Source organism: Aricia agestis, chromosome 21 (assembly GCF_905147365.1).
Source record: "Aricia agestis chromosome 21, ilAriAges1.1, whole genome shotgun sequence".
Lineage (NCBI taxonomy): Eukaryota > Metazoa > Arthropoda > Insecta > Lepidoptera > Lycaenidae > Aricia > Aricia agestis.
Genome location: NC_056426.1, coordinates 1,070,358 through 1,085,346, shown reverse-complemented (window position 1 = coordinate 1,085,346; position 14,989 = coordinate 1,070,358). Strand labels below are relative to the sequence as shown.

Sequence of the window (14,989 nt, the reverse complement as noted above, 5' to 3'; positions counted from 1 at the left end):
GAATTGACATATTCGACCAAATAACGTTGGTCTGTCAATTGCATAGGAATCAATTTCCTCGATGGTACTTACGATACATATACCAAAATAGCATTTTTTACAATTTTTGTCTGTCTGTATGTCTGTCTGTTTGTTCCGGCTAATCTCCGAAACGGCTGGGGCGATTTTGACGGGACTTTTTTCGGCAGATAGCTGATGTAATAAGGAGTAACTTAGGCTACTTTTTAACTGACTTTCAATAAAGGAGGAGGATATATTTTATTTTTTTATATATTTTGTTCGGAAAAATTCTCTCTTTTTTATTATCTTCGTTATCACATTTTGCTGACGCGGACGAAGTCGCGAGCAACATATACAATATGTACAGTATACACTCCTGTTTCATTTGCTAATAAATCATTTTATACGTGTATACTTGTAGTTTTATACGTGGGAGAGCCATGCTTCGGCACGAATGGGCCGGCTCGACCGGATAAATACCACGTTCTCACAGAAAACCGGCGTGAAACAGCGCTTGCGCTGTGTTTCGCCGAGTGAGTGAGTTTACCGGAGGCCCAATCTCCTAACCCCTACCCTATTCCCTTCCCTTCCCTACCCTCCCCTATTACCCTATTCCCTCTTAAAAGGTCGGCAACGCACTTGCAGCTCTTCTGATGCTGCGAGTGTCCATGGGCGATGGAAGTTGCTTTCCATCAGGTGACCCGTTTGCTCGTTTGCCCCCTTATTTCATAAAAAAAAAAAAAACTATACTAAACTTCCAGAGCAAATAATATTCAGTCAAGTGTAAATATTGAACTTCTCAATATGTCCTATCAAATGTATTATATGTTAAAAAATATATATATGAATTTAAGAAAAAATGTGATACCCATGGGAGAAATACTCCAATAAACATTAGCTTAAAATTCCGGTGACTAGACTTACTAAAGGTATTAAAAGATCCTGCGCTGTTAAGAGATCATTATACCTTAGTTACAAATATAAGAAAGCAAATAAAGAGGAACAAAAAAAAGAATATAAAAATTACACAAAAATATTAAAAAAATGTATAAGTAAAGCTCAAAGTTCATTCAATAATAACTACATAAAAAAATCAAAAAACAAATGTAAGGCTACCTGGAATGTGATAAAAACTAACATGGGCAGTATAATTAATAATAAGAACATAAATATAATAAAAACAAAAAATAGAGTATATACAAATAGTAATGACATAGCAGAGCTCTTTAATAATTATTTCATTAATCTAACTAAGACAACTACAAATAATAAAAATGGAAATATTGACATGAATACAAAAGATGACAATTCTACAAGAAATTATAGCAACTCTATGTATTTATCCCCAACTGTGCCACAAGATATATACAAAATCATTAAGTCTTTGAACGATACACAGTCGGCAAGCTATGACGGAATTGTAACGAAAATAGTAAAGTTGGCAGCAAAATATATATGCATCCCTATTAGTCACACGGTGAACCTATCATTTGAACAGGGGCATTTTCCAAATCAATTAAAAAAATCGATCGTTAAACCCCTCTACAAAAAAGGTGATAGAGAGAATATTGCAAATTATAGACCGGTTACAATAGTACCTATATTTTCAAAAGTGTTCGAAAAAGCAATGCAAACTAAATTAATGAGTTACCTTAGCACTAATAATATATTGACTAAGCAACAATTTGGTTTTATAAAAGGGAGCTCTACCACCCTAGCTTGTTTCTCTCTAATTAAACAAATCGGTGAGGCTATTGACAAAGGTCTAGAAGCCGCCGCAGTATTCTTGGATATGAGTAAGGCCTTTGATTTTGTGGAACATAAAATACTACTCAATAAATTAGATAAATGTGGTATCAGAGGAAATGCTAACGATTGGTTTAAATCTTACTTAGAAAATAGGACACAGTGTACAGAAATAACTAATTTATCCAACAAAAGATTAAAAAAATATCAGTCGCAATTCAAATTGAATACTATCGGAGTCCCACAGGGCAGTATACTTGGTCCTATTCTATTTTTATTGTATATTAACGACTTGCCACATTCAACAAATCATGAATGTATTATGTTTGCTGATGACACGACATTGATAATTAAATGTAAAAAAGGACAATTAAATCATGATATTAAAATTGAATTGAATAATATAATAAATTGGCTAAATAAGAATAATTTGAAAATTAATTTAGATAAGACAAAAATTATTAAATTTAATAAAAAAATTGATGATAATGACAATGAATTAGATCCTATAAAATGTGTGACAACAACAAACTTTCTAGGTTTTACAATTGACAATGACATGAAGTGGAAAGACCATGTTGACAATGTGTGTAATAAATTGAATCGATTTATATTTGCCTTGAGAAGAATTAGAAATATAGCATCTGTTAATTCAGCACTAATGGCATACCACGGATATGTTGCGCCTATTTTAAGATATGGGTTAATATTATGGGGGAACTCATCAGATATCACAAGGGCATTTATTGTTCAAAAAAGATGCATAAGGGCTATAGCGGGAGCTGACTACTTGGAACATTGTAAACCGCTATTTAAAGACCTGAAAATTCTCCCCCTACCGTGTCAGTATATATTTGAGATCTGTCTCTTTGTTAAAAAATACCAATATTTATTTCCAACAAATCAAGAAATGCAGAAACAAGGATCAAGTAGGCATAAGCATAAAATTTGGGTACCTAAACAAAATCTTGAAATTTATCGTAGAAATGCATTTATCATGTCAATAAATATATATAATAAGCTACCAAATAATATAAAAAATATAACAACCTACAATAAATTTAAAAATAGTTTGTTTTCTTGGCTGTTAGACAAATGTTTTTATTCAAATAAAGAATATTTTGAAGACAGACAAAATGTAGGAAGGTTTTGATCAAGTTAAAATTAGATTGTTGATATTTTTTATAATTTCCTACTACAATTAAATAATTCTGTAATTTTAAATTCTTTGACATCTATGGTAAATAACCCTTATTTAATAATTTTAATAATTGTAAATTTGACTGACATTTTTATTGGATTGACTTTTTATTTAATTTATTATTATAATCAATAAATAATTATTGTATAGACTTGATTATATGACCACAATGTATAGCACAGAACTGTAAAGATGACACTGACATTATAACTTCTTTTTTTTTTCTTTTTTTTTTCTTCATCTATTCTCCTTCATCTTATCGCTCTTTTTTTTTTTTTCTTTTTGTTATTTAAATCGTTTTAGACGATGAATTTAATTTAATTACTGTATGCATTGCTAATTTTAATATTTTTTAATTGACATGTTTAAAAATACGATATTATATGCCTCAACTTATAAATTTGATTATTAATTGTGTAGTGATTATGACAATGTAATGATTATTAAGGAACTAATGTTACTATCTTGAGTCTTGACCAATGTTCATATTTTAATGTTTGCATGTCGAGAAAATCGACCAAAATATGTGAGACACTGTAAAATTGTACCATCTTATGACCATATTTTTGCAAATAAAGATTATTATTATTATTATTATTATTATTATTATACTAAAGTCAAAAATTCTTTTAAAGGTCAATGTATACGCCTTTATAATAAGATCCCAGAAAACGTTCAAAATCTTTCAATTCATAAATTTAAAAAAGTTGTTAAAAAACGTTTGTGTACCAAAGCATACTATAAAGTTACTGATTTCATGAATGATAGTACACCGTGGGAATAAGGTCGCCCCCTGCAGAGCTGTTTCTGTATATTATTTTATTATAATATTGTACACTTGTTGTATTTAGTTTTTTTTATTTAATCATAATGACATTGTAATTTTACAACTTTTTGGTAAAAGATGGCCCCGTGCGAGTTTCTTACGCCGGTTCTTCTCGCCGGGTTAGTTCCCGAACCGGTGGTAGGCATCTGTGTAGCCCCAACGTTCGGAAAGTGTTTGAAAAAAACCTATTCTGCACAAAAAATTTTGACTTTGACTTTGAACTTGGTTCAAAGTTATTTGAGGTAATAACAAAATGAGAAAACGAGGCACTAGTGGTCATTGACCTCACTAGTCTCGGAGCGAGGTGCAAAATGCTCGCACCGTATTCGACTGTTTTTATTTATTTATTATTATAATAAAGTAAGAGGGCAAGCGAGCAAACGGGTAACCTGATGGAAAACAACTTCCGTCGCCCATGGACACTCGCAGCATCAGAAGAGCTGCAAGTGCGTTGCCGGCCTTTTAAGAGGGAATAGGGTAATAGGGGAGGGTAGAGATGGGAAGGGAAGGGAATAGGGGAGGGTAGGGAAGGGAATAGGATAGGGGATTGGGCCTCCGGTAAACTCACTCTCTCGGTGAAACACAGCGCAAGCGCTGTTTCACGACGGTTTTCTGTGAGGACGTGGTATTTCTCCGGTCGAGCCGGCCCATTCGTGCCGAAGCATGGCTCTACCACGTATAAAACTGTTGAAACGCATCAACGTTTTCGAATCTGCATTGTGGCGTTATGCGACAACACAACTCTCTGGTTTTTCTAGCAATTTTCTAGCAATAGTTCATTATTGTCATCGATCATGGCACAAAAACTCAATCAAAATCGGTCTACCCGTTTGGTTGCTACAGAGAAACACACACATTGGCAATCAGACAAATAGATAGATACGTCAAACTTATTACACCCCAATAATTTTTGTCGGGGGTTAAAATCCTATCATTGAAGGTCTACGAGGAAACAAACGTATTTCATAAAATTATTAGTCGCTTTGTTACAATCGGGAAGAGGCCTAAACGAGGCTGGAATTTTCTTTATTAAATTTTTTAAAATATTGTAAGCAAAAGCTGAAATCTTCTATCATGCAAAGCAGCCAAACCCTATATTGTTCGTAGAAAATCTTAGGGCGCTTGGCTAGGCAGTTGACAGACCAACGTCATTTGGTCGGATCATCTTGTAAGCTTTATGTTTAGTTTATATTATAATTTACGTTAAACCTTATACTATACGAGCTTTTGCCCGCAGCTTCGCTCGCGTTAAGAAGTATTATTATATACAAACTTTCTTCCCCTATTTGAACCCCTTGGGGTTGGAACTTATCAAAATCCTTTCTTAGCGAATGCCTACGTCATAACATCCACCTGCATGCCAAATTTCAGCCCGATCCGTCCAGTGGTTTGGGCTGTGCGTTGATAGATCACTATGTCAAACGGATCGGGACGGATCTGGATCGGACGACGTAAAATGTAATGGTAAATGTTTTGATTTCGGGGAGATTGATTCTAGTGATACAATTAAATAGAATATAGTCTGTCAAGAAAGTCATGACAGGCGGGAAATTTTCGAAATGAAAGAAAAAATGTTCAAGGTATGGCCACCGTCACCGAAGCCGGTGTGGGAGCTATTATTATTATATATGATATTGAATGTACCGTAACTTCTTGGTGGAAATTCATGTTTCACAGTAATAATATACACTTTTCATGCACTTTTTCCAATTTTATTAATAACAATTATGTTTTACACGACCGGTTTCGATAAAATCATCATCAGGTGTAGTGATTATTTATATATTAATATGTAATTACACTTCCACTACCGCACATATTTAATAGGTAATTATTATTATTATTATTTTTTTTACATTCTAAGAATATGAATTATTTATTACTGTAAATTTTTTATCTAGTTTATGTTATATATTATGCTGTGTGTTGTGTGTCTGTCAAACGCCTGGCAGTCACAAGGATCCACATAATACCAGGGACCGTGGTACAGTTATCCTGTACCAAGATCATTACCTGAGTGGAGTCCTATTCAAAAACTTTTCGCACTGCACTGCCTTATACCGAAGCACTCAATCCGTGCCGCACCACAAAAATATTATGTACTTGTGTAAATTATTTGTAAAATTTTGTTTGTGTTAAAATTCGAATTAAGTGTTCTAATTTTTTTTTTTTACTGATAAGTATACCTATTATGTGGTTAGGCTTATAGTATGCATGTCTTTTTTTTTTTTCTTTCTCTGTCATTATTGTTGTGTGCTTTGTTCTATTGTAGTGTACTGTGAACTTTGTTGAATAAATGTTTACTATTATTATTATTATTTAAAAAAGATTTGTCTCGGCTTTAACCGGTAGAATGAAGCAGGTACGGGCGATTGCCAAGTATCCTGTTCATGTAGTGTGAAAAAAGTTTAATTGGTATGAGTTGAAGGGAAGGATGAAGATGAATTAAGGAAGCGGCGGACTATAGAGCAGGTATCTATAACGATTGACTTTTGTAACTGTATATATGTGTTTTTGTGAAGGTCAAGGGATTTAAGTGCAGCGGCAAGCGTTTTTGGAATAACACCGGTTGAGGAGATGACAATCGGGATTATTTTTACTGTGTTTTGATGCCACATTTGTTTGATCTCATCTGCGAGCGGTATGTATTTTTGGATTTTTTCTGTGTGTTTCTGTTTCAGGTTGTTGGTGTTTGGAACGGCGACGTCTATAAGGTAAGTGGTTTTTTCAGATTTAATTGTGAGGGTCATGTCTGGTCTATTGCTTAGAATGGTGCGGTCTGTGACGATATCGCGATCCCAGTAGAGTTTTACGGAGTCATTTTCTAGAACGTTAGATGGTTTGTATTTGTAGTACGGTGTATGCGTATCTATAAGGTTAAACTTGATTGCTATTAATTGATGTATATGTTTGGCTACGTTATCGTGACGGTGAGTATATTCTTTATTTGCTAGTGAACTGCATCCTCCGGTAATATGGTCGATTGTCTCAGTGGTTTGGTGGCATAATCTACACTTATCAGTTTCTACGAATTCTTTGAGGATAAATTTGGAGTAGTTGCGAGTTTTGATAATTTGGTCCTGTATAGCTATTAAAAACCCTTCTGTTTCACTATAAATGTTGCCCTTAGTTAACCAACAGAATGACGCGGCTTGATCGATATGGTCCTGGCTTAACTGGTACGGAAATTTACCATGTAGAGCCTTGCTCTTCCATTTTTCTATTTTGTTGTCAATTTTAATTATTTTATTTTGAGGGTCAAATTGGTCATTATTAAACTGTAGCGGTGTTCCAGAATGAGGTAGACTTACAATGGCTTTATGGAGTGGGCTTGTGTTAGCTTTTGTCTTGAAATATTTTCGGAGGTTATCTATTTGTGTGTAATGTAGATTTTTTATGTCTATAAAGCCACGCCCTCCCTGCTTCCTCTTTATTGTAAATCTTTCAACTGCTGAATGGATGTGGTGAATATTGTGTTTGTAACAAGCGGTTCGGGTTGCGGTGTTGAGAGCTTCCAAATCAGTGTCAGACCACCTGATAATTCCAAATGAATATGTTAATATAGGGATCGCATAGGTATTTACAGCTTTAATTTTGTTTCGGCCTGACAATTGAGTTTTCAAAATTTTATTAAGTCTCTGTTTGTATTTAATTTTTAAAGTATTTTTTATTTCTTTATGATCTATAGCTGTATTTTGTATATAACCTAGGTACTTATATGTGTCTTTAGCTTGCATGCTGTCTATTGTTCCTTCTTGTAGTTCTAAGTTGAGTGGTTCTGTATGTGTATGTTTGCCCTTAAGAATGCAATTAATTTTACATTTATCAGTTCCGAATGTCATGTAAATATCAGCGCTAAATTTTTCCGTTAATTTTAATAGGTGTTCCAGTTGTTGCCTGTCAGGTGCGAACAGTTTTATGTCGTCCATGTAAAGAAGGTGAGTGATTTTGATTTTATTGGCTTTATCTATAATGTATCCTAAGTTTGACCTATTCAGAGTTTTAGATAGAGGGTTTAAAGCTAAGCAAAACCATAAGGGGCTAAGTGAGTCGCCTTGGAAAATGCCACGTTTAATTTTAATTGGTGAGGTACTGACGGTGGTATTGACTGTTCTTAGATTGAGTTTAGTAGACCATTTATGCATTATGTATTGTAAAAAGTGAATTAAAGTATTATTAATCTTATATATTTGTAGGACATGTATCAACCAAGAATGCGGGACACTATCAAAGGCTTTTTGGTAATCTATGTATGCGTAATAAAGGTTCTTATGATCTTTTTTAGTTTGATTGTGTATTTGGGCGTCGATGATAAGTTGTTCTTTACAGCCCATTGAGCCTTTAGCACAGCCTTTTTGTTCTTCAGGGATTATTTTATTATCAGTAATGTGCGTATTTAGTTTTTGTGTGATTATTGACGTAAGTAGTTTGTAAAGAGTTGGAAGGCAGGTGATTGGACGGTATTTAGTCGGATTTTTTGTATCATTTTTATCTTTAGGCTTTAGATATGTTATTCCTTGCATCATAAATAGCGGTACTAATTTGGGATCCTGGAGGGCTGAATTGAATGCTTTTGCGATGTAGTGATGTGTTGAAGTAAAATATTTTATCCAATAATTTTGAATTTTATCTGGTCCTGGTGCTTTCCAGTTCAGAGTCTTCTTTATGGCGTATGTGACATCATTATCATCTATTATGATTTCAGGCATTGGGTTAATATTGTGACATTCATTTATTTCGGTATCAAGCCATGAAGCGTGTAGGTTGTGATGGGCTGGTTTGGACCATAGGTTTTCCCAATAGTCCTTAAGTGCATCTGTACTAGGCGGTTGTGTGATTTTAATGTTTTCGGTGTTTAAATTTTGGTAAAAGAGCTTTTGGTTGTTAATGAAAAGTAAATTATCCGTTCTTCTAGAGTTACTGATTTTAAGTCGGCGGAGTCTTTTTGATTGTGCTTGCAGTTTTTGTTTCAGAGTATCTAATAATTCTACTATTTGATCGTCAGTGAGATTGTTAGGGTTTAATTTTCGTTGTTTTGTGTGGCTAAGATTTCCTTTAAGGTACTGTGTAAGCTGTCCAATTTCTTTTCGTAGTTTCTTGACTCTGTTTTCAATTCGTAGTTGCCATTTTGGATTTTTCGGGTCTCTTGTTTTATTTGCTATATCTTTTTCAGGGGGGTTATTAAGTTTAGTGTGTAGAGTTGTAGTTGTTATTGCAGCGCAATAAATGGCACTGTGGATTTCCGCTATATCTGGTGTTTCTTTCGCTTCTAGATGTTCTCCTATTAACTTGTTAAGTAAATTTACCGTCTTTATTATGTTGCGTGTAATCTGGATTTTTGGTATTGCCGGTCTGAGTGTTGGATCTGTGTCGGCGTAATTAAGTAACATTTCTGTAAATACTTGACTAATTTTGTTATTCTGCGTTTGATCGGCGTCAGTTGTGAGTATGTCTGTCTGTGGTATTATTGCATTTTCTACAGTTTCAGAAGAGTTTGATAGAATTATGGGTTGATTATTATTTGTGGGTTGAATTGTAGGATGCTGTAGAGTTGGGTCGTCCGTTGCATTATGTGAGATTGTCAGAATATCGCAGGGGCTAAGCTGTGTGTCTATGCTACATATTGTATTGTTCTGGTCGTTGGAACAATCGAACGAATGCGCTACTGTATTTTTTATCTTGTCTCTTTCATGACTTGGTATTCTGTTATTGCGATGTATAACTCTGATTTGATCTGCTAATCGTTGCTCAGATATGTGTCTTAGTTCAGGGTAAGACTCTGTGAATTTTTTATGGAGTGATGGTCTGAATGCTGTGAGGTTGGCTTCGCATGATGTTACAATGTAGTAGCAACGGAGAAGTTCTTTGTTTATTTGATCAGTCCATTTCATCCGTTGTCTACTTTTTCCAGCAAGAGTGGTTGGAGGAAGCATTTCCTGCAAAACACTTCTTACTGGAGTGTTTATGATATGAGGCTGTGTAAGAGTATTATGATCTACGGTATTTGGATTAATGTTTTCAGAATTATTTCTCGTAGACGGACTGATGTCAGGAATGGGCACAGGATTAGTAGCAATTGCTTCCTGTGTAACATCCTCTGACAATGGTGATAATGTAGTGGATCGTGATGAAAATGAGTTATTGAGCATGAATGACTGTGGTGAAGAGTGAAGCGATGGAAACAAGCTGACGGATGAGGTAGGAGATGAAGGATATGAATATGTGTTGCTTATTGTTTGGAAATTAGTATTCTCTGCAGCAGTACTAGACTGGGCAGTAGGATGCGATACGGTGCCCCCCCCAGAATACGAGGGACAGCCCGGGCCCAAAGGCCCGGGGCGGGATTCTCCATTGCTTTTCGCGCCGGTACCCGCCTGGGGTAATATATTTCTATTACGTAGTCGCATTTTTCATTATATTATTATATTAAAACAAAAATAGGAAGAGTTAACTAAAAAGGAAATATAGGTAGAGAAGAAAAAAAGGAGGGTGAAAATTATTATTATTATTATTATTGATGATGATTTTTTCGAAACCGGTCGTGTAAAACATAATTGTTATTAATAAAAGTGGAAAAAGTGCATGAAAAGTGTATATTATTACTATTATTATTATTATTATGTCAATCACAGCCAACATCACGATTACAATAACTTAACAATATAACCTGACCAAATAACGTACATCCGTCATCTAATACATACTTACGTGAATCGTATTTTTTTTATTAAATAAGGGGGCAAACGAGCAAACGGGTCACCTGATGGTAAGCAACTGCCGTCGCCCATGGACACTCGCAACATCAGAAGAGCTGCAGATGCGTTGCCGCGGCCGGCCTTTTAAGAGGGAATACGCTCTTTTCTTGAAGGTATGCAGGTCGTATAGGTCCGGAAATACTGCTGGTGACAGTTCGTTCCAGAGTTTTACAGTGCGCGGCAGAAAGTTACGCGAAAAACGCACTGTGGAAGACTGCCACTCATCAAGGTGATGAGGATGGTATGTTTTTCGCGTGGGACGATGGCGAAAAGTTGCAGGTGGTATGATTCCGAACAATTCCTCAGAGCACTCCCCGTGATACAACCGATAGAGGTTTTTTTTAAATCATTAGCTGTTATATATTTATTGCTGTCTCTGCTTGATAGCTTTGGGTCTTTAAAAAGCCTTACAAAAAACCTTGCAAGATGGCCACAGTTTTTCGGTAATATGTCCATTTTCCCGTAGATTGCACAAGTAGTTAAATTTCGAGCCAAACTTCTCACGGCTTTTCATAACAGAAGAGTAATATGACAGTGTTCTTTGAAAACTTGGGACAAAAAATATTGATAGGTCGATTTTTCTACAATTTAAGTTCAAGGTGTTGGCTAGATGTTATCTTATTTAACGAAAAGCTGGCTAGGTTTTTCTTCGAATATCTTTTTAATTTATTATGAACTGTCACCAGCAGTATTTACGGATCAATACGACCTGCAGACCATTAAGAAAAGCGTAGAAGAGCGTATTCCCTCTAGCCAGGGTTCCCTAGAACAATATTTTTATTACTATCAAGCAAATTTTTGTCAATCAAGTATATCTACAGCCGACCATTAAATCTCCTCCTTTTTGGAATTCGGTCAAAAATAAGCGTAAGTTCTAATTTTTATAAACAGCTGTATAAACAGCTGTTTATAAAAATTATATATACGTGGGAGAGCCATGCTTCGGCACGAATGGGCCGGATCGACCGGAGAAATACCACGTTCTCACAGAAAACCGAAACCTGAAACAGCGCTAACGCTGTGTTTCGCCGAGTGAGTGAGTTTACCGGAGGCCCGATCCCCTACCCTATTCCCTTCCCTACCCTCCCCTATTCCCTTCCCTTCCCTTCCCATCTCTACCCTCCCCTATTACCCTATTCCCTCTTGAAAGGCCGGCAACGCACCTACAGCTCTTCTGATGCTGCGAGTGTCCATGGGCGACGGAAGTTGCTTTCCATCAGGTGACCCGTTTGTTCGCTTGCCCCCTTATTTCATAAAAAAAGGAGGAGATTTAATGGTCGGCTGTAGATATACTTGATTGACAAAAATTTGCTTGATAGTAATAAAAATATTGTTCTAGGGAACCCTGGCTAGAGGGAATACGCTCTTCCACGCTTTTCTAAATGGTTTGCAGGTCGTATTGATCCGTAATTACTGCTGGTGACAGTTCATTCCAGAGTTTTACAGGTTACATAAAGTTACGCGAAAAACGTACGGTGGAAGACTGCCACTCATCAAGGTGATGACTGATGAGAATGGTATACAACATGACTGGTGAGACAAGTTCAATACTTAAGGAGAGTACTCTGTACTCGATTCTCATTATAATTATGTAATGAAATTAGGTACTTAATATTTTTCCGAATTTTCTTTTAAATAAATGAATCGTGAATATTACGTAAATTACGCGGCTAGGCAAGAAGGCATACTTGATACTATGCGGCTGACGCGGCGGCGTGCGCCACCAAAGAAACACCGCGCCGCTACCCATCCCGAACGCGGTGTCCATGCGTTGGGTAAATAATTATTTAACTTAAGAGGACACACCAGGGGCGAGAGAAATCGAAAATAGGTATTTGAAAATGTATTGCTGTCTCATAAATCTCCAGTCTCCCACCGCAGAGCGCGATAGAGACAACACGACAAAAGTTCTAATAAAAGAACAGAAAATCTTCGATTCGTTGTCCGCTGATTCCTTCTCCAAAACTTAACCGATTAAAGTACTTTTTTCATTAAGAATTAAAGCAAGGCTTGAACTGCGTTCCTATGTTTTTTTTATTTTTTTATTTTAGCCAGTTTTGTTTTCTGGGTGTTTGAACACAGAGCAAAATCTGGCCATTTTTTTGGGTTTTTGAATGTTCTTATCTTTTTTAATAATAAAATTATGAAAAAAAGAAAACATAGGGACATGCTAATAGTGGCCATAGATATTTCAGGAAAAAAATCATAACTCTACCGGCATTATCCAGGGAGGAAACAGGGGACAACGTTTATATGGAAAAACGGCGGTGTGGACTCCTCTTAAGCTTTAATACTACTCAGTGATCAATTAATATTATGTTTTTCATCTAATACAATAGCCAAATATCACGTCCTCGAGTATTGAACATGTCTTACCGGTATTATTCGCGTGGAACGATGGCAAAATGAATGGTGTGTAAAAGTCGGTCCTTTATCCATCAAATCACAAGAGCATTGTCACCATAGTAATAGGTGTTCGGAACTTATTTTTTCAACGCCGCGTCGTACAATATTGAAGTTGATGAGAAATACTTCGCTCGCAGAATGTTTCGTTTATACACGTTTAAACTTCCAAATTGCCTATTTACAGACTATTATTACATTATGTTTGTTCATCAAACGAGCCTTTCAAGAAAAAAACATTTTAGTCTAGGAGTGAGTATTTTGCAGACTTACAGGCTGTAAGTTACAGCAAAGTCTATATTAATGCCAGATTGTTTCATCTGCCGTTGATGCAATGGGCATTTACTATTACCAACTAGGGTTCCTGTCGGCTCCGCCCGCGTAAATAAAGAGTATCCCGGGAACCGTACATTTTCCCGCAAAATATAGCTTATGTCCTTTCTCGTGGTCTATTAATTATTCTATACCTGTGCGAAATTACATAACAATCGCCCCAGTATCGTATTTCGTGAGGTTAGCGCGCTCAAACTGAAAAACTGTTTAGCTTTATAATATAAGGTGTAGATATTAGGAACGGAATAAGACATCAAGCCATTTAATTTTTACTATAGATCGCCCAATGGTCGAAATTCGACCTTAGTTTCAACGACATTAGGACTACTACCTATACTTATTTTGTAAAAAAATATTGACTTTATCATATTTTTTTCCACTCTTGTCTCTGGGACTCAGCTGATCTTAGACTGGCCGTGTAAGCATTGTCTAATAGTATCTCAGATTCAATAAAAAAACTATAATCCATTTTCAATTTATCAACTTGTTGTCAACAGACTTCAACCATAAATAAAAGAGTATAATTCGTATGTATAGGCTTGTCACTCAAAAATCTGTCATTTTTCCTAGTGTGTGTGTTGTAGTGTGTGTAATGTTTTATTTGTTAAAAAAATGTATGATAAAAGCATAATTTCAAAATAATATTAGCTCGATGCACTCCTTCACCATATAAACTATAACTGTGCAAAAATTCATTCACCTACGTTTCCCCATTTTTCGTCAAAAGGGATAAGTACAAAGTTTTTGGCTCACGTATTAATATATAGATATACAAATCTGTATCTGTCACTCAAAAGATCGTTAACCCCATTTCTCTCAGAAATCCAAGCAGTCTATTTAATTGCGCCGAAATCATCAATTCAAGTTGACGTTGATAAATATACATGTTGTAATTACACCACGGTCACCGAGACTCCTGGAGATCGTAGATAAGGAAGTTTAATTAACAAAATGTCTATTTTATATCTCAACATTGGCTGTTGTTCTAACATAAGCTTAATTTATTTTCCATAATAAATAGAAGGCGGAATAACCCAAAAAATCAAATATCGTCCTTCTCTCTTCACACTCACGCTCGTCTTTCATTTGCCAGGTGAAACACGACGCGGATTCATCGCCAAATTAGTTTTTTCTCAATGACTCGATAAATACAATATTTAAAAAATTTCTCAATGATAGAATTTTATACAATGTGTTAAAATATTAACTTAGTTCTATTCACGGTTATGGCAATAAATGAAAAATTCGTGAAAATTAAATGCATCTTTGTGATTTTTTTCTATCGAGAAAATTTTAAGATATCGTTATTTGCTCAGGTCGGATTCTTGGAAATATAATGTAGTATCTAATTTTAGAAAATGAAACAATTCGGGGCTCATTATCAAGTTCAAAAATCTAATATATAAAATTGTCGTGTCACAGTTTTCGTTGCCATACTCCTCCGAAACGGCTTGATCGATTCTCATGAAATTTTGTGAGCATATTGAGTAGGTCTGAGAATCGGCCAACATCTGTTTTTCATACCCCTAAGTAATAAGGGTTGTTCACCCTTAATAATTTATATGGCAAAACAACGTTTGCCGGGTCAGCTAGTGATTTATAAAATCGACAATTTTGGATTAGTCGCCTTCTTAATGCTTGTTCAGACACGGCGGGTACCGCGCGATTTACTGTGGATGCTGTAAGGGGTGAAGTCAAACGAGCGTAATTTGTGAGTTATGAGTC

General features: G+C 35.5%; 1 protein-coding gene across 1 annotated transcript; it reads right to left on the bottom strand.

Moving 5' to 3' along the window:
• Positions 1-4,595: 4,595 nt before the first annotated feature.
• LOC121737855 lies at positions 4,596-12,278 on the bottom strand. The gene is made up of 4 exons (XM_042129587.1): positions 12,217-12,278; positions 6,967-7,763; positions 6,374-6,597; positions 4,596-4,610 (listed from the first exon to the last, which is right to left on the bottom strand). The coding sequence occupies exons 1-4, from the start codon at positions 12,276-12,278 to the stop codon at positions 4,596-4,598; spliced, it is 1,098 nt and encodes a 365-aa protein (XP_041985521.1).
• Positions 12,279-14,989: the final 2,711 nt, after the last annotated feature.